General features: G+C 52.8%; 1 protein-coding gene across 2 annotated transcripts; it reads right to left on the bottom strand.

The window, feature by feature from the left end:
* Positions 1-15,343: 15,343 nt before the first annotated feature.
* Positions 15,344-26,510, bottom strand: PIRT (phosphoinositide interacting regulator of transient receptor potential channels). Of its 2 annotated transcripts, none has more exons than XM_047709296.1 (2): positions 26,374-26,510; positions 15,344-16,394 (listed from the first exon to the last, which is right to left on the bottom strand). In XM_047709296.1, the coding sequence occupies exon 2, from the start codon at positions 16,254-16,256 to the stop codon at positions 15,843-15,845; it is 414 nt and encodes a 137-aa protein (XP_047565252.1). In that variant the 5' UTR covers positions 16,257-16,394; positions 26,374-26,510; the 3' UTR covers positions 15,344-15,842. The 2 variants fall into 2 exon arrangements, with proteins under 2 accessions (XP_047565252.1, XP_047565253.1); XM_047709297.1 differs by lacking the exon at positions 26,374-26,510 and adding an exon at positions 19,282-19,331.
* Positions 26,511-27,231: the final 721 nt, after the last annotated feature.

Here is a 27,231-nt window from a genome sequence, read left to right as displayed (position 1 = left end):
TGACCCAGTGTCACAGTTCCCGGGCCTGTCTCTTTGAATGACCAAGTCCCAGTCACCCGCTGAGTGTCAGGGCTCAGTTTTGGGCGGGTGTAGCCTCACACCAGCCTGTGCTACTCACTAGCTGTGTACCCTTGGGCAAGTCACTTGCCCTCTCTGTGCCTTCAACTCCTCATTGCAAAATAATCCCCATTTCTCAGGGTTACTGGAAAAATTATGTGAGTTGTAGATGTAAAGGACTTAGCACCAGCACACTGTAACAGGAAGTGTTACTGTTGTGGTTGTCACTGGTGTCTTTACATTCTTTCTGCCCTGATGCATCTGTAGGAAAACCCCAGATTGGAAGGGATCCACCATCAACCCTCTTGCACGAGCATCTCTTTCTTTTATCGATCTTGGCTTCACCTGGTTGCAGCTCCCTGCCCTCCTGAGTCCCCTGACAACCACTGAGTCCAGTGTGGACACACCAAGCCCTCTCTCCAGCCTTGATGGGCACAGAGCCAGCGGTGGTGGGTCCCTTCTTTCCATGAAATGCCCTTCCAGTACCCAGACTCTCATCTTTATCTGCACCGTTCTCAATTCTGTCAACTTCCCCTACTCCCAGAATCAGGTGTGTATCATTTATGCGCCACGTCCAGGATTTGGCCATAGCTGGGGTCTGCTTCTATTATAGATTATGTTAATTTGTTAATGTGTTGTTACAGCAACTTGTTAAATTTTTTGGATTTTTTTTTTTAACTTCAATTCATTACTGTCAGCCTCAGTGGAAAACTGTCACTCACAACAGACAGAAGGTATTCTAGAATGCATACACTGAAAAGAAAACACTGTAATTAAACTAGACCAGAGATCCTCAAACATTTTGGACTTTGTGGGCTATAAGTTCTCTGTTACAACAGCTCAGTTTTGCCGTCGTAGCAGAAGAGCCATAAACAATATATAAATGAATGGTGCGGCTGTGTTCTAATAAAACTTTATAAAACCAGGCAGTGGGCCGAGCTTATCAACTCCTGCAAAACTGAGGTCGCTGAAACCTGACACCTGTACTTTTTTTTTGTCAGATAAAGGCCTGAGATTCACATGTTTCAGAGGGGATAAATGCAGTGTTCTCTCAGGCTGGAGCCTAGGGTCAGTGTTTTCAGAACTATATTCCCGCTTGCCTTAGGCGTGTCTGACACTACTCACATCTCTTCATCCTTCCTCTGTTGGGCTACAAACTTGGACTTTAGAGACTTCCCTGGAGTGTACTGCCTGGGCTTCTAGAATCCATCTACCTACTACCCACAGGCTCAGCTCTCTCCCCTGGTCTTCCTATCTTATTCCTCACCAGGCTGGCCTAAACCCTCATCATTCCCATCCAGAGCTCAAGAGCCTCCCCCCACTGCCACTTCCCCCTGCTCATGACCTTCACTCTCGGCAGGCTGATGATGTAGCTCCCTATTTAGCAGAGAATTGTATTTCCATGCCTTTGTGTTGTACTTTTGTGTACATCGGGTGGGCCCATGTCCACATTGCCCTGTGCCTGCCCCAGTGTTGAGAGCAGTCAGGAGAGTCACCTACATTCACCCGGTAAGTAAGGAACAGCTATAGCGACAACCCGGTCCTGTGGGCTGGGATACACGAAATCCCTCTTTCCTGCTCCCAGTCCCCGTGCCAGCTCTCTCCCCAGCACCCGTGAGATCCAAGTTCGTTTCTTTCTTACTCCCGTTCAATTTTTATAATTTATTTTTAAGAATTTCATTGTGGCAAAATATACACAGCATACAACTTAGCATTTTAACTATTTTTTAATTTTATTTTTTAAAGATTTTTTAATTATTTGACAGACAGATCACAAGTAGGCAGAGAGGCAGGCAGAGAGAGAGGAGGAGGAGGCAGGCTCCCTGCTGAGCAGAGAGCCTGATGTGAGGCTCGATCCCAGGACCCTGAGACCATGACCCGATCTGAAGGCAGAGACTTTAACCACTGAGCCACCCAGGCACCCCCATTTTAACTATTTTTAAAGAGATTTTTATTTATGTACTTGAGAGAGAGAGAGAGAGCTGGGGGCAGAGGGAGAGGGACAAGCAGACTCCACACTGAGTGTGAGCCTGATCCAAGACTCGGTCTCGCGACCCTGAAATCATGACGTGGGCTGAAACCGAGTCAGACACTTAAGCGACTAAGCCACCCAGTCACCCTGCATTTTATTTTATTTTATTTTATTTTATTTTATTTTTCTTAAGATTTTAATTATTTGATAGAGAGAGACGACGAGAGAGGGAATACAAGCAGGGGGTTGGGAGAGGGAGAAGCAGGCTTCCCACCGGGCAGGGAGCCCGATTCGGGGCTCGATCCCAGGACCCCAGGATCATGACCTGAGCAGAAGGTAGATGCTTAACTGACTGAGCCATCCAGGTGCCCCGATTTTAACTTTTTACAATCTGGTGGCATTCAGTACTTTCACACTATTGTGCATCTCCGGAACTTTCTCACGTCCCCAGATGCAACTTTGTCCCCATGAGACACTGACTCTCCGTTCCCCTGTGGCCCTAGCCCCTGGCCACCACCGTTGTACTTTCTGTCTCTATCAATTTGCTTCCTCTGAGTATGTGTTATGTGTGGGGTCAGGCCCTGTTTAACCTGCTTGGCTCTGACTTATTTCACTGCATGGCATCCTCAAGTTTCATCCATATTGTAGAGTGTGCCGGAAGCTCCTTCCTTTTGAAGACTGGACATTATGCATATATACATCACGTTTTGTTTATCCGTCCACCTGTCACTGGATGCTTGGGTTGCCTCCACTTTTCGGCTATTGTGAATAATGCTGCTGTGAACATGGGCGTACAAATACCCATACAATGAATCCTTGCTTTCAGTTCTTTTGCGTATATACCTCAAGGTGAAGTTGCTGGGTAACATGTGACTGTGTTGAACTATTTGAGGACCTGCCATATCGCGCTCACCGGCGGCCGTACCGTCTTCCGTTCCCACCAGTGGCACACAAGGACTCCGATCTCCCAACACTTGTTTTCCGTTTTGACTAGGTTTTGGTTTTTTGATAATAGCCATCCTAATGGGTGAGGGGTGGGTTCCTATTTGGCTTGCTAATAGTACCTGGTACATTTATGGAGGTCACTTGTCAAGTTCTCCATTGTCCTCACTCGGCTGGGCATCCCTTCTAGCCTGGGAGCCATTCTGCCCTCTTTTTGTAACTCACAGTTGTAACTAACCCCCAGTGTTTATTGACTAGTGTTATGTCATAACACTGGGACTCGGAAAAGCTCAGTGTCTTACCAGAGTTTCTCCAGCTCTGCCATGATCCATTCCAAGTTCCCGTGTCTCTTTCCTCCCCCTCCTCCCTGTGTCTGAGGAAGCAATGCTCTCACAGCTCTCCCTTTCCAAAGCAAAATGCCTCCCTCCACAGTATCACCCAGGGAAAACAATCTCCTGCACTTCTCCCTGGTTTGTCCCCTGCACCCATTTGGTTTTGCTCTCCATTTCCACCAGCACTCAGCTCTGAGTGGATTGCTGGGCCCTCAGAGATGTCAGAGCTGTGAATCCCAAGACATCGCCACCGGGATATCTGCTGGGTTTGGTGCTAGAATCCTAACTTTCTGTCTCAATTCTTCTTGCCGTGATTTGCCTGCCTTGGGAGCAGTCGGCTGCAAAGCCTGTTTGCAGGGTGCTGGGGTTAAGCTGTACAGGGCTCAGCTGCCCAGGAACACTTCTTCTCCCAGCCAGGGACCAAGCTCCAGAGTCTCTGCTTGGGTGGGCCCGTGCCCAGGTCCTGCAACCACTTTGGACCTGCCCCTCTCCACTAGTGGGCTCTGCTGAGAACCAAGCTCAGCTCTCTTGGGCTGCTGAAGAAACTTTAGGTGCAGAGTCGGCTCTAAGTGACCAAGAGAAAGATAGTGCCTGCCTTCGAGGAGCTTAAGGTGGAGAGCGGGTGGAAGGGGTAGGGGCATGGGGAAGCGGATGCCCACCAGTCCTGTCAATTAATGTATAAATATGGCAGAGATCCGTGGTCCAAGATCAAGGACCCCCTTCCTATGAGAGCTTGAGAAAGAAGACATGGACCAAGGCTTCATTGAGGAACTGATGTTTGAGCTGAGAGCCAAAGGATGAGTAAGTGAGGGTCACTGAGGAGGGGTGAAGAGGAGGTGACAGCATTCCAGGAGAGGCAGGAGCATTTACACTAGCAGTCTAGTGGCAGGTGGCACTTGGTGGGGCTGGGACAGGAGGAGGAGAGGTGGTTAAAAATCACATTAACGTCTTCCTCCCAAGAGTGTCCGGGAGCTGTTGGAGAGTCCTAAGCAGAAGGCAAAACGATCCATATTTTTAAAAAGGTTTTATTTATTTATTTGAGAGAGCAAGCAAGCACAGAGGGAGAGTGAGAGGGAGAAACAGTCTCCCCACTGAGCAGGAGCCCGATGTGGGTCTCAATCCCAGGACCCTGACATCATGACGTGGGCTGAAGGCAGACGGTCAACCCACGAAGCCCCCCAGGCGTCCATATTTTTGAAAGAGCATTCTCGCTGCTGTGGGGAGAGCCGTATGGAGGGGACCAAGAATGGGCACCTGGCAAGCAGTAGGTGGGTTGCAGGAGACCAAGGAAGAGGTGGGGTTGGTGACAGTGGGGATGGAAATAAGTGGATCCACCTGAGACATAACCAGGGAGTGAAATCAACAGGACATGGTGATGGATTCAATGTAGGGATGCGGGAAAGCGAGGGGGTCATGGGTGGATACCAGATTTCTCTTTCATCAAACTGGATGCCCGTGGTGCCTCCTGAGATGGGATACACTGGAAGGGGGCCTGGCGAGGCTCAGCAATCATGATAGACAGGCTGGGAGCTCTAGCTCTGGTCAGGGACAGGGATTTGCAGGCCCACAGCAAGTTGGTGACGGAGACGCAAGTGTTGTCTTCTTGAGATAGAGCATGGTAAGACAAGAAGCCCTGGGATGGGTCCCAAGCGTCTCCCTGTTGAATGGCTGGATGGAGTAGAGTCAGCCAGCCAAGGAGACCAGAAAAGAACACTACAGAGATAAGGGGAAATCACAGGCTCATTCTATCTTGAATCCAATAGGAGAAAAATGTCTCAGAAGAGGTTAGATTGGTCCGTTGTGTTGAATGCTGTTGAAAGATCAAGTCGGCTAACGTATCTTCCCAGGGCTCAACCAGCAGGGCTGCTCCGCCAAAACGGCCTTGCTTTCCCCTCTCTCCTGCAATGCACCTGCTGATTGTCCTTTTGAGCCCATGGCTGCTGGCACTGCAGGCATGTGGACTCTCCCAGCGCTTTGACTCTTCTAAGCTTGGCCAGAGGAAGCTGGCATGGGAAGCTTTTACCTGTAGGATGCATGAGAACGAGGACCCAAAAGGTGCGAAGTCTACAGCGAGAACTGAAACCCAAAGACCCCATGAAGCCTGGCTCACAGGGGTCTGGTGCTGGCCTGGAGGGAAGGTCCGTGGGGAGCTGTGGGCTAATGCCCTAACTTGGTAGATTTGCAAAAAAACAAAAACAAAAACAAACAAACAAAACACTCCAGTATTTATTGTAGTTAACCTAAATTTAAATGTAAACACCCAGATGTGGGTACCATATTGGAAAGCGCCATCCATTTCTTCAGAGACTTGGACATTTCCCATTTGGCAGGTCCCAATGAGCCCTCTTAAGCTCCCTGGACCTCCAAAGAGGGTGCTGTGGTCTTAGGATCAAGAGACCCAGCTTCAAGGCTGATTCTGTCCCCTCTTAGCCATGGGACCAGTCCAGCCCTGCACCTTACACACTGCACTGGAACCCATGGGCTCTGAGAAGCTCCAGGGCTCTTCTCCAGGGATGATGTCTATGGGCAGGCAGATGGTTCCTGGAGGTAGAATATGGAGAAGATGAAGGAGGGAAGACTAGGGAACTGAGGGGACCAATGTCTTTGCTCAGATCCATCTGTAGGGACATCTACAGAGTGGGCTGTTGCCCACACGGCCAAGGGTGGGTCCTTCCAGGGCAAGAGACCCAGGGCTCAGAACACTTGGCCTCCTTGGTCTTGCACTGGGGTCTTTGGGACCTGCTCTCTCAAACCCACAAGGGATTGTGGAATTTCTCCTCCCAAGCCCTAAGAGAACGTATTGGTGCAGGAGAGGCCTGAATGAGTACACCAGGGACCTAACTAGTGGTGCAGTGCGGGGACACACAGTGAATTCTTCTGACACCGGTCAGTGTCAGTCCAGGGGCCATCCAGGGTGGGACGTGCTGTCTGGGGCTTGGCACAGGTGTCAACAGCAGCGGCCGACTTGGGTGGCATTCACCAAAGCCGGGGCTCGGGTACAGTCAGTGGGGCAGCTGGGGGTGACCGGCACAGCGGGATGGAGGGCTGAACAGGCATGAGGAGGAGGATCCTGGACAGGCGTGTGTTGTGAAGAAGAAGCCAGAGCAGGAGAGGGATGAGCGGAAGGAGAGGCTACAGGCCAACAGCATGACGCCCCCTCCCCACCAGGTCCCCTTGGGAAGGAGTTGGGGTGGGATTCACACCACCGTGGGGAGGAGAGCGGGGAGGCGAAGAGGAGGGGAAAGATGGCGTCTCCAACACCCACTGGGCTTCCCTCCTCAGAGGGGGCTCCCTCTGCTGGAATGTTCTCCCCACACCTTCCCCCAAGACTGCCTTCTCCTTCTTCAGGCCTTCCCACCTACCTCCCCGTTCCCCACCCTCTCCCTGCTCCCTGACTCTGTGGTCCGCATCGCTCTCTGACACCAGTCCGTTCATTTCTCATGTCCTTGTTCATGGCCCTCTGGGGTGGGGGGTTCTGTTCGGTTCACTCCTTCTCCCTGGCTCCCCGCTGGCGCGCAGAGTTCCCAAGGTGCTCACAGCTCAGAGTGGAATGGATGAATGCAACAATGTTGTCTTTCACCAGCCGCATGTGAAAGGGCTTTTGTAAGCCCTCCCAAGGCCCTTCCCAGGCGGCGTCTGTCTCCCATCTGGACCAGGCAGGCCTCTTCTGCAGCTACCTGTCTGGCCAAGAGGCGGCCACACCCGCCCCAGACTTTCTGCTCCCCAGCGCCCGCTTTCCGGGGAGCTCACCTCCCTCCCTTCCAACCTTTTGCTGGGCTGAACCTGACCGCGGCAGTCCTGGCCTTGGCTGGGGCTCGCACACTCGGCGCCTCTCATTAGTCTGGTTACGCTGCACTGTCTCCCGAAAGTGAACACACCCTCGCCCCAGGACTGGCAATTACAGCGGGCTCATTACACGGAGCTTCGGTTCCCTCTCCCAGTGAATGGGCACCAGGGGACAGCTTGGTGATCGTGCTCAGAATTATTCACTTGGGGTTCTTTCCTGAGTTTTATGAGGCTCTTACCCGGATTCTAAGTGCAAATGTGCACGTTGTGAATTAGTCTGGGACGAGGCTCCCTAACATTACGCTGATGCTGCTGGGAGAGCCCAGCACTCAGTTGCGAGACAGTTGCCTTTCTTGGTGTGCGATCAGATCTCGAAGTCTTGGCTGGGAGTCTCCTAATGGCTTCCCAAGCTCGGGCATAAATCACGTCTAACCGAGGGGTTGGGAATCCCTGCATTGTGTCTGTAGCCTAGAATTCTTTCTTTCTGTAACAACCATGACCACAACATCTGCCTTTCACCCAACACCTGCTTGTGGTCGGTCTCTCCTATTACCTTATCTAACCCTGAGGAGGCCCTCGGAGGGTCCTTACGATCCTCACCCATAACTGGAAATCTGAGCTAGTAATGCAGAAGGCACACCATGTAGGAATTAGCCTGTGGAGTCGGGTTTTGAACTCATGCCCGTCGATGGCCAAAGCTCCGACTTTCCCATGACCATAACTGCTCCATACCAAAGAAGTGGTCTCTTTGTCTCAAGCTGGACCCTTTCTTTCCTAGGCGGCTCAAGCTTAGTTATATAAACTCACGTTCTTTCCTTACATAACCTCATTTAGGAGAACATCCAGATCTTGCCGTCACAGCCTCGTGCCATCTGTTACATTAATAATACGTAATATTCAGGGCTGACCATACAGGAACCTTACGTAGATTGTCCAGTTAATGCTAGTTTCGTAGGCTCAGTCCTTTCCTACCACCCTTTCCCTCCCACCCCTGCCTCTGCTCTCATAATAGGTGGGCTAGCTTGATAGGTTAAAAGGGTAAGGGGGGGTGCCCTGGGTGAATCCTGCTCTTTTCCCGGACTGCCACCCAGATGCCCAGTCTGGGGAGGGTAGAGGCAGGAGGGCGAGAAGTCGGGACCATCATGGTCCTACGTTGCCCTCCCTTTCCTCTCTCCTTAAAGACTTAGAGAATGCTTGGAGGGGGAGAACCAGGAACATTGCACTGAGCTGTTTCTTTATGATAGCCTTTGTTCTGAGTATATCCATCCCGTATCTCATCACATAGTATTTGGACTTCAGAGGAAGAAAAGCACGCTTGTCCAAGCCTTGTCACCTACAGAGACGGGAACTGCAAATGGCCACAGGTAGCAGATCTAGAATGATGGTGTCTGAAGTGGGGTAAGGTGCAGTGGTTATCTCCTGTGGGAGAGGGGCTTAGGATTCTGATAGCTCCCTGGAGGTCATCGGGGTTGCAGGACTGTTCTCACTTTCTGCTCTGCTACCCTTGGTGGTGGCTTCCAATCTCAACCTCAGTTCATGGCCCCAAGACAGCAGTTGCAGCTCCAACCATCGCGTTTGCCTTCGAAGGAGGAAGGGTGTAGGGAAAAGAGCTTTGGGCAGATGAAGAACTTTTCTTGCTAACGATCTCCCTGTATACATCAGTCATCAGCCTTTGTCATGAGGGAGGCAGGGGAGTGTCGTGTTTTTTAGCTGGGCGTGTTGCTATCTCCAATAACATAGAGGTTTTATTACAAAGGAAGATGAGGAAAAGAATATTGGCTAGGCAGATAGTCGTTTCTGATATTTTCTCCAGAACACCAAATTTCTGGTCTGGGAAACTTGCTGCATGGTGGCGAATGGTGGTGTCAAAGGGGGAGCAAGATGAATTCCATTTGGGGGCAGGTTGAGTTTAAGCTGCTGGTGGTATTAAGATGAAGGTTTTTTTTTTTTTTTGTGGTGGGCAGAATAGTGGCTCCCCAGAGATGTCTGCGTCCGAATCCCTGAAACTTGTCAGGAGGTCACCTTCCATGGCAAACAGGAATTTGAAAATGTGATGAAATTAAGGAGTGATTTGTGGTCCCCCCAAATTCTTGGTGATGTGCTGACCCCCAGTCCCCTCAAGATGTGACTGAATTTAGAGACAGGGTCTTTAAGAGGGAATTGAATTTACATGAGGTTGTGAGTGTGGGCTTGGTTCAGCTATGACCGATGTCTTTATAAGAAAAGGACATCAGGATGCAGACACACCCAGCGGGAAGACCTCGTGAAGACACAGGCGGAAGGCGGCTTTCTGCAAGCCAAGGAGAGAGCCCTCAGGAGAACCCAGCCCCACGGACACCTTGATCTTGGGTCAGAACTGAGCGAAAATAAATGTCTGTTGTGTCAGCCCCCCAAGCCAGTGGTACTTTGTTATGGCCGGTCCTAGCAAGCTCATCCAAGGATCTCTCCAACTGGGGAGACTGTTTTCCGGGTGGGCCCAATGTAACCCCAAGGATCCTTACCCGTGAAAGAAGGAAACAAGAGAGTCCAAGAAGGAGAAGAGGCAGTAGCAGTTGAGGTCAGGCTGATGTGATTGTCGGCTCTGAAGATGGAGGAAGGGGCAGCAAGCCAAGGGGTGTGGTAGCTTCTGGAAGCCAGCTAAAGCAGGAGCAAGTCTTCCCCGAGAGCCCCCAGAAGGCACACAGCCCCTCTGACCTCTTGACTTTAGCCCTGTGAGATCTGTTATGGACTTGTGACTTCCAGAATGTTTAAGGTAATAAATTTGCTTGTCTTAAGCTACTAAGTATTTGATTTTTTTTAAACAGCAGCAATAGGGAGCAAACACATTGTCCAGTGGGTATTGGGACATATGGGGATGGATTTGGGGACTCAAGCACACAGGATAATTGAAGCCATTGTCAAGAAGAAACCGCCCAGAGATGTGTTTGAATGAGGACAGGTGACGTCTAGGGCAGAACCCACGGAGAGACCATCACTGCAGGACAGGGCAACTCACACCGCTGTTCCTTGGATGGGAGGGTCCCAGGACGGAAGAGGAGGAAGGGATCCTCGCCACCCCCCCCCAACCCTGAGCATGTTCTTCAAAAGCGACACCTTTGGGACACATTCAGAGACTATGAGGGAACGGTTTTGGAAGGAGCAGTGGACACCAAGACCGTGAAACAGAGTAGCGCATGTCATTGGGGGGGATTGGCTTTTTATGTGCTCCTCCAACCCCACTAACCAGCCAGGGACTCCCCCTGCCCTGCCGTCCCCAGGGTCCAGACTCCTCCTTCCCACCCCCGATGTGATCACCTGGTGCACCACCATCCCAGAGCCTGGAAAGGTTGACAGGGGCCGGGCTGACCTGGGGGCACACCCTCTGTCCTCCCAATATGCCCCTGCTTCCCTCCGGCCCTGTCATACTCCCCCACAATCAGTGACCCCTTGGCCCCTTCCTCCAAGGACTGGCCTGCTTGCTTGCCGGGTCCAAGCATGAATCCCTCGGCCCCACATCTGATGTCTGATGCACAGTCCGTGCTCGGGCAACTGAAATGCTGGGTTAACGGCTACTCCCGAGGGCCAGATCCAGAGACTGTGTCTGAGAAGGGATCGGAGCAAGGGAGGGCCTGGGTGCCAGGCCGGAGTAGACTCCTTGGTCCCTCCCCTTCTGGGCCTCCTTCCCCCCGCAGCCCTGCAGGAAAATGCCCATTATTTATATCCACACCTCTTTAGTCCTGGGAGATGAGCCCAACTTGGTCCGCATGATTATCAGAGGGGCCGTGGGCAGCTGCTTCTCCTATTCTTGGCAATCACTCACTTGGGTGCCTTTGCCGGAGGGCCCTGCTGGGCAGTGGGACATGGTCTTCATTCGGGGGAGGGGGTGATGCTTGCTGAGCCTTCTTTCTCCTTGAGGAAGGACCTGACCTGCAGAGCCCCACCTTCCTGTGCCTGCAGCTCCAGAGGGAAGAAAGCAGAGTCCCTCAGGTACAGCAGGTCCCCACCGGAGACCCGAGGGGGTGGGTGGCCTAAGACCAGGGCCTGGCTCAGTTTGCATAGCTCCCGGAGCTGTGGGCAGCAGTCTGCACAGACAGAAAGCTCAGATGGCAACTGGCCACACCCAGTGGGTGCCGAGAGCACAGGCTCAGGGATCCGGGTCGGGGCAGGAGGTGGGACCTGGATGGGTGACCACTGGTCTAGCTGCGTCAAAGAGGGACCAGGCCCACAGCTCATCAGGGACTTGTTTCTAGTCTTAAAAGAGGCAAGGAGGGTCTTTTGAGAAAGCGGGGACACGCTCCAGCCCCTTTCCCTGCAGAAAGCCTTGGCGCTCAGCCACTTGGCTTCCTGGAATAGTGACATTGGATCTTGACTTAGATCCTTTGATTCTAAGCACCCCTGTGGAAGGCGGTCTTAAATTTTGGGGGGATACAAAGTTGTCCTGTGATGTGCTGTGAGGACATAACAGCCCAAGTGTCATCTGGTTCCAGATCTTCCAGTTGGCGAGCAGAGGAGCCTACCGGTGGGACAAAGACGGGAGATACCAAGGCCACCCCACTCTGGCCATTCGAGGCCCCCCACTCCTGCCTCTGACCCTACCATGTGATTGCCCTTAGCATGCTGCCTGGCTCTCAGGAGGTGCTCAGCCTGCTGGGTCCTTTCCTGGCCCTTTTGTCTCTCGTCTTGGCCCCTGGCCACCTTCTTGGTTCTGGGGCATTCTGGGCCCCTGCTTGGTTTGTCTCCCCGCCAGTCTCCTGGCCCCAACGGCACTCCTGCTCTATTTCCCCACCCACGACCGTGACCCTGGGTCCTCTGGAGAGCTGGATGGGGTGGGAGTAATGGGTGTGGCCGCAGGAGCTGGACCATCTGGATTTCAATCCTGGCTTGATATTGTCCTATAGCTTGGTGTCTCCATGCCTCACTTATGCCGTCTGTAAGGTGGGGATGATGGTAACAGTAGCACCTGAGAACAGGGTTTGGGGAAGGACTAAGTGAGTTACTGATTGAGTGCGGAGGTCAGTTCCCGGCATGCAGGGAGCACCCGAGAAATGTCCATCCTTTTCAGCCCAGGCCCTTTCTCTGCTCTCCAGACACCACTCCTGAGTGTCCTTGCCAGCTGCTCTCCCGCTCTCCTCCCACCCCTTCTCAGGGCCTCCTCCACCACAGCCCCCACAGCCTGCAGCTGGTAGGGCCCAGAAACTCCACCAGGTACGTGCTCAGGCCATCCCCTTGTGCACATTTCATATCAGACAGGTTCCAGGGTCTGCGATGTCATTTTCTAGGGACCCTGATCCCCGAGGGCTAGAGATAGTGGCAAAGAGATGGATGTAGGGGACGGAGGGCTATGGGGTGTCATGAGTCGGTCAAAGCTGCTGGAACCGAAGGAGGAATAAAACACTGCGTGTTTGTGCAGACCCAGAGCTTCCTTTCTTTTCCCCTCTAAGGACAGAGTGAGCCAGGGCAGGCAGAAAGTCAAGGACATGGTGAGCCTGGTGGGGGCAGGGGGACTGTAGAAGAGGGTCAGGCTTTAAGATCTGGAGAAGCAGAAGAGGCTGGTCCAGGAGCCGAAGAAGAAAGGCTTAAGAGGCAGAAGGAGGCCACGGGGGTCGTGGGAGCTGCACTGCCCCCCACCATGCTTGGTCTCCTAAGTTCATGGGGACATCAACAAGCTGACTTCCAGGTAGCCACCTGCTTTAGCCCTGCCCGCTGACTCATTCTAGAAGGTTCTTTGCCCTGTCTCTTTATGGTCTCAATACTGGGCCTGTGGGGAAAGGAAGAGTCAGGAACTTTTCTGCTCTGCCTGCTTTGTTAGCCTCTCAGTGTGGGGCTCTCAGCTCCTGCCAGGCACCTGAGGACCCTTGTGGAAACCCCCACCATTCCCTTTTTCCCCCCAACCCCCCGCCCACGCTGCTTGGAAGGGCATGTGGTAAGGGGGTGCGTTTTAGAGGAAAGAATTAGTGGATATGATCTTGGAACTCCTGGTGGATGGAACAGAAAGAAAACACAGCAGACACTGGGGAATAGAATACGATTCAACATTATATCCATCTTTGGGACTCAGAGTAAATCAAAGTCTCCCAAACAGAATAGCTACGGGGCAGAATAATATAGTCCAGTTTGCAGAACACGGGGATGCTGGTCCTGTCCTCCAATCCACAGGCGCCAAAGGAGTCGTAGTGGTGAAGCTTTTTTTTTTTTTTCTCCCAGAAATGTGGCATCCGGTCTGGGCTGAATTTACAGGGCAGGCCCATTCATACCCCAGTCTCCTGTGTGGCAATGGTCTTTGGCAAAAGTCCCTCTGCGTGATGCTGGCATGCTCCTTGGTCCACACGCATATGGGGGATCCCAGTGGGGAGGAATGAGGCTTGGAGAGCTTTCTCTCAAATCGTTGTTCTTCCTGAGACACTAGCTGAAGGGGGCAGGGTGTATGGGCAAGTATTGGTGGAAACCACAAGGGGAATCCAGACCTTGGGTACCTTCTAGAGTCATGGCTGTCCCCAACCTTCCTTCCAGCAAGATATCCATGGGCCCTTCTACCACAGCTACGCTTGGACCACAAGCTTGTGGGCAGATGACATGAGACCCAGGGGTCATGCGTTCCCAGGGAGCTCGTTGGGAGCCCACCTCCTTTGCTCCTGTCCCAGAAAGCACCAGGAATGTAAGAGTGATATTATAGGACCAATATGACCAATGTCAGGGAAAGGGGAATGATCTATAAGCCCAACCACTTGAGGCATCAGAACTACAGTTAGTAACGAAGGCCTTGCAACACCCACCCCCCGGATTGGTCTTGACCACCTTTGCACAGGAGACAGTTTAGCTAGAAGACCCAGCTACAACTGTCTGGATGAGAGACATGGTCATTTTGGGTGAAGTTCAAAGGCCACAGTTTCCCCCAAACTCTGGCTTCTTATAGGGGATGGGTCAGGGGGTGTGTCCTGTCACAGGTACCTGCCTCCATGGAATTTCCCATGATGCAGAGGGAACTAGGTGAGGTTCTGACTGCATAGGGAACCACCAGGAAGGATGGAGATTCCTGGTGGCTTGTTAGAGAGAAAGAGAGGTTGCCATGGTGACAGGGGAGGCGGGCCCAGAAGCACCAGGGAAGGAAGGCAGCTCAAGCCAAAGGTGATTCTAGTGCAGGATGCCCTCCGTTCAGTGCACTCCACTGGGCCTCTGGCCTGGCCTAGGGCAGCCTCTGGGTCTGTCACCCCAGAGCCTCTGGTTGCTACTGGAAGTGCCAGGTTCTGGGAGCACTTACCCCATGGATGCTCTCTGTTTGGGGGGGAGTCCTCTGGAAACTCCGTTCCAGTCCATGACCTCAGTGTGGCCCCCGGATGCAGGGAGAGGCTGTACTCTGGCAAGTGGGAAGCAGGAAGGAGAGGGGAAGTCGCTGTGCAGTTTCCTAATTGTGTTATGACCCCCTGCCCAAACTTCTGTATGGCAATTCCTGCTGCCCCAAATCCTTCCACCCTTACCCCTTTGCTAGCTCTTATCTTTCCTTTTGTTTCTCAGTTCAGAGGACACAGTCTCTGGCAATCCCTCTGTCCTCTCCCCAGTCTGGGTGAGCTGTCTCATTGTGTTTCTACACCTGCTGCCTTTCCCCCATAGAGTGCTCAGCACAGGTCATCCAATGGCCCCTTGGCCTGTATGTCTCACTTTGGAAAGAAGATAAGAGCACAGACCTTGTTTGGCCCGTTTCCCTCCCAGGGCCTGGCCCTGAGTCAGGCACCCAATCAATGTTTGCTTGTTTGATGGGTAGGGACGGGGAAAGCAGATAAGATTTTCCGAAACAAATCCTATCTCTGGAAACCCACAGACCATTCAAATGCGGCTTGCGATCTTGGCTTTGGTTCTCCATGCAGGTGAAGAGAGAAAAATCTTGACAGAATCCCGCTGCAGTCTTCCTCTTACTGCTCTAGAATTGGGGGAGGAGGTGCAGGTAGGGGGAAGGAGGAAGTTAGGGCAACATGCACTTGTCCATGGCTAATTGTCAAGTTCAGAGGGGAGAACAGTCAACGAGAAGATGTTAGAGGGTCAAACTCTGGCACCCCAGCCCACCCCGATTGTCTCTGGTGTAAATACTGTGTAACTTGGAGTTAAACGTCCCCCGCTGGCTGACTCCCAGAGCCTTCTCCAGGGAGGAATGCACCTTCTTGGAAAGCGTTTCTCCCTGTACACCCTCCTCTGTTCCCTCTTTGGAATGTTTCACTCTGGTGACTTGTCCCTCGAGATGCAGATCAGTATCTTGCCTACCGAGGGAGCTGGGGCTGGCCACCCCACAGAGCCAGAAGCCAGTCTTCCCTCTCTTCTGTGAAGGACCTCCATGGTTCAGTTTGGGTTCTAGAAGGATGTAAATGGGGAATCCAGCTCGGACACTCTGATGTGTGTGAACATGAGGTTCCCCTTGGGACACAGCCTTGCACCAGGAATTTCCCAGCATGCATAGCACTTGGCAGAGAGAGTTCGATGAGTGGCACCTAGATGCAGGAGTGGGGAATGAGCCATGAAATGGGAAGGCTGTGGCCAGCGTCAAGGGAGGCATAGCAATATCAGAAAGACGAAATGAGATCGAGCCAGCAGCGCTCCCCAGCTGCATGTGGAGCCCTGAGCTCTTTCCCAGAGGGCCAGGAAAAGGCTGTCCCTGCCTGTCTTATGGCTAAACCCCCTCCACAACCACCACCTCCACCAAGAAGATGGGGGAATGTTGGATGTTGTCAGATCTCCTCCCGGGCGAGGCAGCAGGGTGACAGGGAGAAGAGAAAGTGAGGCCACCATCAGCGATTCAGGAAGAAGGACTTGAGAGTCTGGAAGAAAACTGACTTCTGTTTCTGCTTCTGTTTCTTCTTGATGATGGGCACCCACACCAGCCCGCACACCAGCATCATGAGTCCCAGAGACAGGAAGGCGGGCCCTATCATCTTAAGGACCTTAAGGCTGTTGACACCCAGCTTCAGGGTGTAGGCCAAGCAGGTGATGACCACGCCGAAGAGGAGGATGGCGCCGCCCACCGACATGATAATGATGGGTTTGCGGTAGATTTCCCACTTACTCCGGGGGGTAGCGGTCCACACTGACTCACTTCTGGAGCTGATGCACAGGGAGCTGGCCGTCTGGCTGGGCAGTAGGTCCTTGGATTCTGGAGACTTCTCATCGACCTCCAGGGCCTTGGGGAGAGCCTCCATCGTCATGGCTCCACGGGACTGGGCACCTGTTACCCGTAACACTTAGAAACAAGGGTGAAGCCCAAGGAGTCCCCACACGCCCTTCCTGTTCTCAGCATCCGTCTCTGGTCTGGCTCTCAGTGGAGGGCGACACTGGGTTTTGTGCTGAAGCCAAACAGAAAGTCAGGTGAGATCCCCATAAATAAGAAACCACTCACTGGCATGTTTCTTTGTTTTTTCTTGTGAGAGATAAATATTATAGCATTCAAATCAACTGCTTTTAGTATTTAAAACAGGGAACAGGGGTACCCCTTTAAAAAAAAAAGCAAAAGCCGTGTTTTTGCGAATGGCACATTATTTTCAGACTCAACGACTTTCTAGCTGTGTGACTTGAGTGAGTTACTTAATGTCTCTGTGCCTCAGCTTTCTTATCCATAAAATGGGGATAACAGTACTACTCATGTCCAGCTGCCAGAGGCTGGATTTGAACCCATTCTGTTCTTGCTCTTGCTCTTACCATGTGGAGGACATCTTCCAGCCCAGCCCAGGATTTTATGTGTTTTTCAGCCAGGGGCAGTCATGCACCAGGTTCAGAGCATGACCTTTGAATATCTAAGTGCCCCCTTGCCCCACCCTCCGTGGCGATGACATCAGGTCAATCTCAGGCCTGTAAAGGTATGGAGTCTAGTCGATCACTTGCTCCGATTTCTCATCTGAGCCCATCTGTATACCTCTTAGTCACCAGAGCCCTCTCTTCCCCTGGTACTTTCTGCTTGTGGGAGGAAGGTGAGGCTGTAGAGGGCCCTGGTCCGCTTCCCGGAGGTCCTCACCGACTCCCCGGTCTGAGGCATCATCCTTGACTTGTCTCCAGAAGGTCTGGCCTGGTGCACCCCAGAGATGCTGCCTCCCTTTCAGTGAGCGAGCAAGTGAATGAACAACGGACTGTCCTTTCTGCTTCCTCCCTCCTGGTGGTCCCGAGCATGAATTCAGCATTTTTTACAACACTGTTTGGATGGGTTCTTCCTGGCAGAGCCTGGTGCCTCCCTGGGTTAAGCTCTGAGACCCTGCTGGCCATGCTCTCCTCCTGTGTCCCCAGGCCACAGACTCTTCCACTGTTCTCTGCAGGGCCCTGCCTGCCTACTTGGATTGACTTTCCTCAAGCAACGCTCCCTCCAGCCTCTGCTCTGTCTCCCTCCTCCGATGAACTGCCTTGGGTCCCCAGCTCCTGGTCCTTCCGTCCTCCAGGAACCCCGAGGCTCTTCCTCTGACCCCCCTCTTCTGTTTCGGGTTGGGCCTCTTCGGGCCCCACCCAAATCAGATTGCTTTCCAATAGCCAAAAGTGTATCGGGGAAGGGGGGCAACTCATCCCAGTCACAGTGGGCTCCCCCAACGCCCCAAATGGAGTGAGTCAGACCCAAATATGGAGAGGAGAGTGCAAGTCTGGCCCCTGGGTGAGGGGTAGCCTGGGATGGAGGAGATGGCCTCCAGAGCACCCTGGAACCTGCTGGTTCTTCTTTACCAAGGCTCTCCCATGGAAAGCTGGGTCCCGGAGTGAATGGTTTCTCCTCCAACACTTCCCACCATGTTCATTCCAAACTTGATCCCTCATCTCCCACCCTCCTCCACCCCGCAACAGCTCAGGCTTGAACCACTTCCCCCAACTGTAATGCTCCCCCCTTTCCAGAACAAGCAGTTACAGACCCGTCCCCTTTGACATGGCGGAAATGGGAATCGTAACAGGGCCGTGCCTTCAGAAGGTGAATGCTCATTATCCTGGACACTCATCTAGAGAGAAGATATTTGGGTCTCGGCTTCCAAAGACTTTGAAAAACTGATGGGCTTTTTTGAGTACAGGGACACAGGTGTTCGCTGCCGCCCCTTGGGTCCTGTGGTCCGTTTGCATAAGCCAATGGCCCTTTGCAAAGTGATCTCTCCCCTCCCCCGCCCTACTGCGAGCTGGTAAAAAAAAAAAAAAAAAAGAGGGATCATGGAACCTGATGTGAGGTCCTGGGGGTCGGGGACTTACGCTGGTTTTTGCCACTCAGTTTTTTCTGTGGATGTTCTGACATCTCCAGTAGGATTCCCCGCCACCCCCCACCCCGGCCCGGGTGGCCCTTTCTACCACTTGGCAGTGGAGACCCAGGGCAGAAGGACTTGTTGCCTTGCAATGCTGGGGGTGACAGGGAGAAGTAGGAATGCAGACATTCTCAGTCTTGTTGGAGGTGGGTTGGATGGAGAAGGACCTGTTCCCTCGAGAGCTCCTGTCTGGGTGGGAGGTGGCCTCTGCCTCCCCTGCAGGAACTATGCTGCTGGAGGCACCGACCATGACCATGGCTCCTGGAGGGGGGCGGGGAGCTCACAGCACTGAACACATCTGGAGGTGGGGGGGCGGGGGAAGGTTGGGGAGCTCAGGGGGGTGGAAGCACCAAGCACATGCTCTTTGGCCCCGCAGGGAAGTCACTTGTCTATTCCCATTTTCTAAGCGCAAAGATAGGCACCGTGAGAGTTAGGAGCATGGCCAGGGCCTCCCCGAAAGTCCCATGCAGCTGTGCTGGGATTCACACCAAGGTCTTTGAACTTAAAAGCTCTGCGCACCAGATCGGGCTGGTCTGAATGCGGCCTGAGCGCCCTTCAACTAGGAGACTCTGAGTTTTTTACTCTGGGGCTTCACCCGCCTGCCCGACACGTAACTTCTCATGGAATATGGAGGCATGTCAGGAAGTAGTTCTACAGGGATTCCCTGTGTGATAGAGAAACAGGAGCACGGTGGTCGGTTTTTCATACTCAGTTTTTCAACGACTCAATTTAAAGGATAATCTCATTCTGAGACACTGGTCTGTCTTTCTTTCTTTCTTTTTTGGCTTTGAAATATTCCTGATTTTATGAAATGACCGTGATGGGAAGAGGATCGTCGGTTTCGTTAGTATCTGTCCCTGGCAAGGCAGAAGTTGGTCACCTGATGTAGATGTCTGTCTGTCTCTCATCTGTCTATCTAAACTGTGATGGCTCATGGAATCTCCAAGAACGGGAACCTTTCATTTAGTTGACTTACTTAGGAGGTGATGTGGGTCTTGGCACAGTCACGGGACAGGCAGGGCTTCCGCGAAAAATCACTCTTTTGTGATGCCGGCAAGTCCGCGGGCTTATCTGTGGTATCTGTGTGTGATGATGGAAAGATCTAAGTTCCTGACATCAGAGGGACCACAGAGTGAAGCGGTTTACCTGAGCTGTGGGACCCTGGGCCGCTCTGTGACCACCAGAGGCTTACTAGCCCCACAACTAAAATAGGAGAATACAAACATCTACCCCACTGGGCTGTGAGGACAGTCACATTCCATAAACACTGCAGCCCTGTGTGACATAGGTGTTCCAGACAGGGCCATGATGATGATGATGATGATGATGATGATAATCATTATTATTATTATTGTTGTTATAATTTTTGTCCTGTTTTCTCATCGTAAAATGAGAAATTTGGGGTAAGGGGCTTCTAAAATCATCTTAGATCAGTCCACTGGTGGTGACCCAGACCTCAATTCTGAGACTCCGGGCTGCCTGACAATCCCCAAGTCAGGGTGCTACGAGTTCTATAACACTTTATTCAAGTCCTAAAATATTCTCTATTTCTTTCCAGTATCAGGGTTTCTCAGCAGCAGTACTATTGGGGCGGGGTCATTCTGTTATAGGGAGGCTGTCCTGTGCATTGTAGGAGATTGTGTTAATGGCCTTGACCTTTGCCCACCAGATGCCAGTAACACCACCACCTCCTCCGGTCATGATAATCAAAAAATGTCTCCGGCAATTGCCAGATGTCCCCTGTGTGTGGTGGGGGAGGGGGAAATCAATTTGGTGTGGACCGCAGCCCCACACCAGCTTGTCCTTCCTGCCTAGCTTGCAGCTGCCGGAGGGCCAAGGCCGAGCTGACTCATCCTCCATGGGGGGCCTCCCTTCTGGCCCTTGGCAGGCTCTCCAAGGGCCTGGCCCCTTGCTGTAGCTGCGTGAGGGACCAGGGGACATGTGGGGAGCTGAGCCAGCCTGGTGAGAACAATTTCCAGGTTTGGATTAAGTTCCTGGGGGCTTGATTCATACATCTCAGAGGCTCCCTCACTCCCAGCAGTGGGTTGACTGGTCCACCCAGCACGTCAGAATGTGACCTTATTCGGATTAGAGGCCTTGGCAAGTATGAGGAAGGCAGGGGTCTCCAGCCGAGGTCATCCTCAAGTAGACCGGTCCAATGACCGTGTCCTTATAAGAGAAAGGAGAGGAGAATGTGACATACAGAGGGGAAACCATGCTGAAGACGCAGACAGAGGTTGAACCGATGCCCCTAAGAGCCAAGGAGAGCCGAGGATTTCCAGCTGCTGCCAGAAGCTAGGAGGGTGGCATGGCCCAGTTCTCCCTCAGAGCTTCTAGAAGGAACCAGCTCTAAGGACTCCTCGATTTTTGGACTCTGCCCTCCCAAACCATAAGAGAATAAACTTCTTTGTCTTCAGTGACTGCGTCTGTGGGAATTTGTTACAGCGAAACCGAACACACCCGCCTCTCTTCAACGTCTGGGACACCTCAGTGGTGGACAGGTACTGAGGCCCGGAGGCTGGGCCTGTGGGGGAGATGGCGGAAGGAAGGAAGGAAAGCCAGAGGTCAGGCCTCCTGGACTCCCCAAGATTTGAATATGGGCTCAGCCCTCAGGGCAGCCATTTAAGAAGAGAGTGATGGGTCCCTCTCCCCCAGAGGCCACGTTTGGAGTGTCTGGAGGCGGACTTAGTGGATATAGACTGTAGCTCACAGCTGGGGTTGGGCAGGCCGCAGGCTCACGCCAAGATGGCGCCTTGGTCTGGGACCCCACAGCCACGAGAAGGAAAGGGGGACAGCCCTGAGCCTGAACGAGCACTGAGGTTCAAACAGGACACCGACCACGAGCGGCCAGGCAAACTGCCATTTACATAAAACCCCCATTTACATAAAATGAGATTCCATTTACATCAAATTCAAAATCTGTGCTATTTCAATGAGGAGAATGGTTGCCTTTGGTGGGGGTGTGGGTGGGGACACGTTGGACACTTCTGGGGGGCTCTAACGTTCTGTTTCTCGATCTGCTACAGCTGCTTCCATGGGTGTGTCCCGTTCGTGCCGGAGACTCGCCGTATGACTGCTTTTCTGTGTGGAGGTTAAACAGCAATCAAATGTTTAAACAAAGGTAATTGAAAGGTCTAACTAAACGCAACACGGTCCCTTTTTCTGGATTCTGACTAGAACAGACCGACTGGACAAAGACATCTGGGGATAATTTTAAGGAAGTCAGAATTTGGATTGGGGATTAGATGACACCAAGAATTTAAAATTTGTATTTGGAATGATAACGATCCTGGGGACATCAAAGAAAATGTCTTCAAGACACGGAGCTAAGGCTTGAAACAACATACAGGGAAGAAATGCCGTGATGCCGTGATTCACATGAAAACCTCAGACTCCGGCCAGAGGCAGGTCGACAAGACGCTCAGTGACAGTAAATCCGGGTGGTGGAAACACGGACGTTCCCTGTGATTACGATCTCTACTTTTATTTATGTCTGCAAATGCTTATAATAATGGGAAACGGAATATACAGACAATGGCCAGACCATGTCTAAAGCCAGAACTCTGAGGGGCACCTGGCGGGCTCAGCTAGTGGCTGATGAACTCCAGGTTGAAGTTTCGAGCCCCATGTGGGGAGTGGAGACTACTTAAAAAAACAGAACTCGGACACACACACACACACACACATACACACATACACCCCAGTCTGCAGGAACCAGCCCAGGAAGCCAGCCTGCTATGTATAAGTCTGACTTTTAGGAAATCAGACTACTGTCTCCCGAAACCAGGCTAGAAATCCAGACAGTGACTGAGGACAGCTGCCTTTTGACAAAGCAATTCCATGGGGAAGTCCTTTCGACAGGTGTCGATGGGGCCACTGATGTTCTACTGGAAAAAAATGAAACCTGACCCCTGCCTCACGGCATCCACCCAAGAATTAATTTAGACGAATCACAGGCATAACCTGGACATAAAAAGCGAGAACGAGGACGATTTTAGGAGGAAACAGAGAGGAATACCGTTGTGACCCACAGGCAGGCGAACTTCCTCAGGACAGAGTAGGCAGTAAGCCAACATGAAAACAAAAGCAATTAAGTAAGATTTCGTCTTCATTGGAAACTCCTGCTCATTAAAGGCTCCTCAGAAGAGATGAACAGGCAAACTACAGGCTAGAAGAAAAGATTTTGCAAAATACGTATTTATCAAAGGATTTGTATCTGGAACACATGAAGAACTACATCTGATGGGTAAAAACCATTCGCCAGCCTAATTTTTAAAATGTGCAAGAGGTTTAGACAGACCATCCCAAAGGAAGATGAATGCACGGACAAGATGCTTGACAGGGATACTCAACAGCAAGATGCAAATCGAGACCATAAGGAGACGTAGTTGGACGCCCACTAGAATGCGCAATGTTTACAAATCTCACAAAACAGGGCGCCTGGGTGGTCAGTCGGTGAAGCGTCTGCCTTCGGCTCAGGTCATGATCCCAGGGTCCTGGAATCGCGTCCCGTGTCGGGCTCCCTGCTCAGCGGGGCGTCGGCTTCTCCTTCTCCTTCTGCCCCTCCTACCACACTCATGCTCTCTTTCTCTCAAATAAATAAATAAAATCTTAAAAAAAAATCTCACAAGACAAATGGTGACCCATACGCTACTGGCAGAATATAAAATGGCACAAACACTTTGGGAACAGGCTTGGTAGTTTCTCACAAAATTAAACACGCGCCCACCCTTCACCCCCGGAATTGCCCTTCCAGCTACTTATTTGTCCAGGAGACACGAAAGCCTGTGTCCACAAGTGGCTTATTTAAGAATATGCATCTAGCAGCTCTCCCGACAACAGCCCAGGCCAGAAACTCACCCAACGACAGATCGTAGATTCACACAACAGAATACTAAAGCCATGAAAAGGACTGAACTATGTAAGGGAACAAGGTTCTCATGGACACACAGCCTGGATGTCTCCCAGACATACCAGGTGAATGTATCAAAGAGTAACATTATTGTATATTTCCAATTATAGGGCCTTCTAGAAACTTCTAAGAAGTAATCTAAGGCAATAGAACTCAAAACAGTTTTGTAGGGAAGGGAATTATGGGACGGAACTAAGGGCTTTCTCCGGGGTGGATGGAAGTGTTCCATCCGTGGTATTTTTGCTGTGGGTTACATGGGAGGGGGGTTGTCTGTCTGTCCATACAGCCTGCTAAGACTTGTGCATTTCCCTGTGTGCAAACTATATGCCACAGGAAAGTGACTGGAAAAATCCTAATGATTGGTGGGTTGGGTGGAGAGCTGGTGGAAAGACAGCTCCCACCAGAAAGGCAGGATGTCGCTAGTGGAACACGGGGATCCATCGTCGGGGCATGGGCACAAAACACGTTACCTGGAAAATCAGAGGTGCGGGCCGGGGCGAAGTGACCCCAGGACAGGGTGGACCTATTGTCACAGGGAGATCTGCAAAGTGAGGGAGTCACCTGGGAAAGACCGTGGAGCTGATTCCGATGAGGAGGAAATTTGGGAAGGAAGAGAAGGTGCTTCTTGGAGAAACTGGGATTGGGATAGGAAATGCAGGTGAGAGATGGAGAGAGACAGGAATTTCACCTTGTCCACCTCATCTCTGGAAACCTCCCGCCCCATGAAGGAAAACACAGACGTCCCGCAAGCCGGGGATGGGGGGTGGGGCTGGATGTTGCAAAGACTGGGTCTGGTGGCCCGAATGATCCCCTCCAGAAGGGACGGACCCCCAGGACCGTCCCTTAATGTTGTTAGTGCTGATCCGCTCACTCACCGCGTGTTTGCCTTCGTGCCCTTATTTGGAACACCACCTACGTGTGTCATTTTAGTGCTTGGCTCCTGACCTTGCATTCCCCCCCAGGGGGGCTACGCAGTGCTCAGCAAACAGTGCTCACCAGCACGGCCCCACTTTCCAAACCACTCCTGTGCGCCAGTCTCCGCGCCCAGGATATAAGAAAGCCAGTCTCCTGCTCTGCAGAGGAGCTCAGGGGGCGTGTGTTTCCTCCCTCCCTGCCCGTCGCGGCTTGCTCAGTGGCGTCTCCAACAAATGAAGCGAGGAGATGTCTCAGATGCCAGGGGAGAGAAGCCGCTGGAAGACCTGGGCATTTTCTCACGCAATCACATATTCATCCCCCAGCGTAGAAATGGTTTGGGGCCCCGTGCGTGTGGATTATGCAAGGTGCCGGGCGGCAGTGAGGGTCCAAGACAATAAAGACCAAACACTTCCTCTCCAGTGTCTGAAATACACCACTTAGGGCCACTTTCTTCGCCCAGAGCACCCCTCTTCCTACTGGTGGCTCTAGGAGGGGCGCCCCGTTGTCCTCACTCCCATTTTACAGATAAGGAAACTGAGGTCCAGAGCTGCCTGGGCCCAAACTCTGGCCTGTTATACACAGCACGGTGCTCTCTCAGGCGTGGCACCCGCCTCTCCCCCGTGCTGTCTTCCCTGCCCTCCCCCCACCCCCTTCCTGCTCATCTTCACGTCGGCGCTCCTATGGGCCTTTGCTGGTGGCGTTCTCCTCTGAATGTGCCAAAACTTGGTCACTATTAGCAGGTTCGAGATGTAACGACGTAAAATGACAGGGTGCCCAGGTAAATTGCAACAAATGCTTTTTTTTTTTTTTGGTGCAAGAATGTGCCAACGACTGCATACACAGGACATACACCAAAAATATTTGTTGTTATGAGAGATTCGATTTCTGTTTAAGCTAGGCAGGCAGCCTCTGCGCTCTCCAGCAAGCCCCATAAGAGACCCCTCCGTGCTGGGGCCTGGGGTTATCTGTCAGTTCCCAAGTGTCTCCTTCCTGATAGGAGCTGGGCTATTCTGGGAATTGCAAGGGACCCAAAGCAGAGCTCGGGAAGGGGAGGAGGCTCACACTGCCTTGCTGGAGACTGGGCCCAGAGAGCCAGGTCGTCCCCTGGGAGCATCGGGGAGGGTGGGCTGGCAATACAAGCATCGGGAATAACACAATGGGTTGTTTCTGAGAAAGACCCGCGTGCACGGGTTTTTTATGACATTCCCGAGCCCTGGAAGGTCTTGCTCTCTCTCTCTCTCTCTCCCCTGGAGTTGCCCCCTCACTGCCCCACACGGCCGCTGGTTCCAGACACTGCCCTCCCTTGAACAAGACATGCAGTGGGTGACCCCATTCCTCTGATAAGGTGAGTGGGGCCCAGTGCCTGAGCTGATAAAGTGGAGGCCAGAGCGTTTCTGAATACGCTGCCACTGTCACTGCCACTCGGCCACCCCGTCTGTCACCCGCTCACGGCACTTCTAAGAAGGGAAGTTCCCCAGAGGCCACGCTCCGCCCAGACCGTGCCACTCACCGCCCTTCCCGTCACCCAGCCAGCACTCAGACCCTGCCCAGCTCAGGTGATGGTGCCTGCTTTTCCACAGATGATTGGTCTGCCCTACGTGTTTCGGTCTGCGTGCTCTGTGCCTGCCTCGTTTCCCCTTGCTGAGATGAAGCCCGCCCCAGCCAGCCCGCTGTCCCTTGTTTCCCTGGCACCTGCCCTTGGCGCCTGCCACGCCCGCACACTACCGGGAGCAGCAGACACTGAGGTCTGATCTGGGATTCCCAGGAGGACATTCTGGGTGTGAGTCCCCACCCTCCACCCCCACCCCTGCCGCCACCCATGCAACACCGGGAACGGGAGGGCTGCCTGGTGCTTTGCTGTCTAGCCTTTTTGTTCCTGCCTCTGCCCAGGTTTGAGACTGAGGTCCCTGCCTGGCCCTCCCCGCCCCTCCCAGTGGCCAAGGGTGAAGTCTAGATGCTCTACACTTAGGGCTGAAGCCCCTGTCTGCACACAGCTTCCCTTCCACTGGGCCCTCAGCAGGGCAGCCCCCTCCTCTCCTGCCACTGGGCTGTCACCGTTCTCCCCGGGCAGTGCCCTCCAGCCTGCTGGTGGCCGGTTCTCCCCATCCCGAGGCTCGGTCCAGCATATTTGCGTTCCAATTCCAGTTCAGAGACTCAGCACACCGCGAAGCAAAGTTAAAAATCAGCCCGTTTCTCCAGGGAAGTGGGAGGGCAGAGGGGACCGATCCCCTCCTTACTTACTGTCCTCAGTGTCCCAGGGGAGAGGATGGTGAACCTGGGGATCACACGCGACTTGCATGGGAGGCGGAACCCAGCAACGAGTTTCTGTTCAAGTTCTGCATCCCAGCCAGAGAAAGCCTCCCTGGCCCCATCGAGGAGCTGATGTGCCTCTGATCCCAGCCACTGAGCAGGCTCCAGTGGGGATGAGCTCACCAGGATATGGGCTAATGGGTTAACCCTTTGCGGGCTGCTGGCACAGGCACTCTCGTGATGTGGCTTTGTCTCAGCTCGGCTCTGCCACTGTTGGATAAACCTTGTGAAAAATTAATGAGGCTTCTCTGCAGTCTGTCATCGAGTTTGAGTGGAGACCTGCATTAGGCTGGTGTCTTGGCAGGGCTGATTCTCCTGGCCCCGGCTCAGACATCAGGCAAGCTGGGCTTTGTGGGTTGGTGGAGTGAGTGATGGTGGTGGTGATGGATGGCCAAAGGCTGGCTTTCCCAGAGGCTCTGCAGGCTCTGTCCAGCGCAGGCCATGACAATGAGATCCAGGAGCCGTGGTCCTTCTGGGTGATGGAGAGGGCAGGTGGAGGCTTACTTAACATCCTCTGTTCTGAGATGGTGGGGGTGCCTCTGGGAACTTTCCGGAGCCTGTGAGTGGGCATTTTGGGTGACAAAAGGGCAGGGGCAGAGCGGGGTCCTGCCCCACCCCAGGCCCAGGTGTCTCTGGACAGGGGGCAGATGTTCACCCTTGCCCTGCCTGGCTTCCCCTGTTATGCCCCTGTGGCTTCGCGTGTGACTGTAATGAGAATGGAATGATGGCCCACTGGAATGGGCCATCCAGTGGGGAAGGGTCTCTACCTCTCTCACAAGCTGCTTGTAA

Source organism: Lutra lutra, chromosome 16 (genome assembly GCF_902655055.1).
Source record: "Lutra lutra chromosome 16, mLutLut1.2, whole genome shotgun sequence".
NCBI lineage: Eukaryota > Metazoa > Chordata > Mammalia > Carnivora > Mustelidae > Lutra > Lutra lutra.
This window is presented reverse-complemented; position numbering and strand designations above follow the sequence as displayed.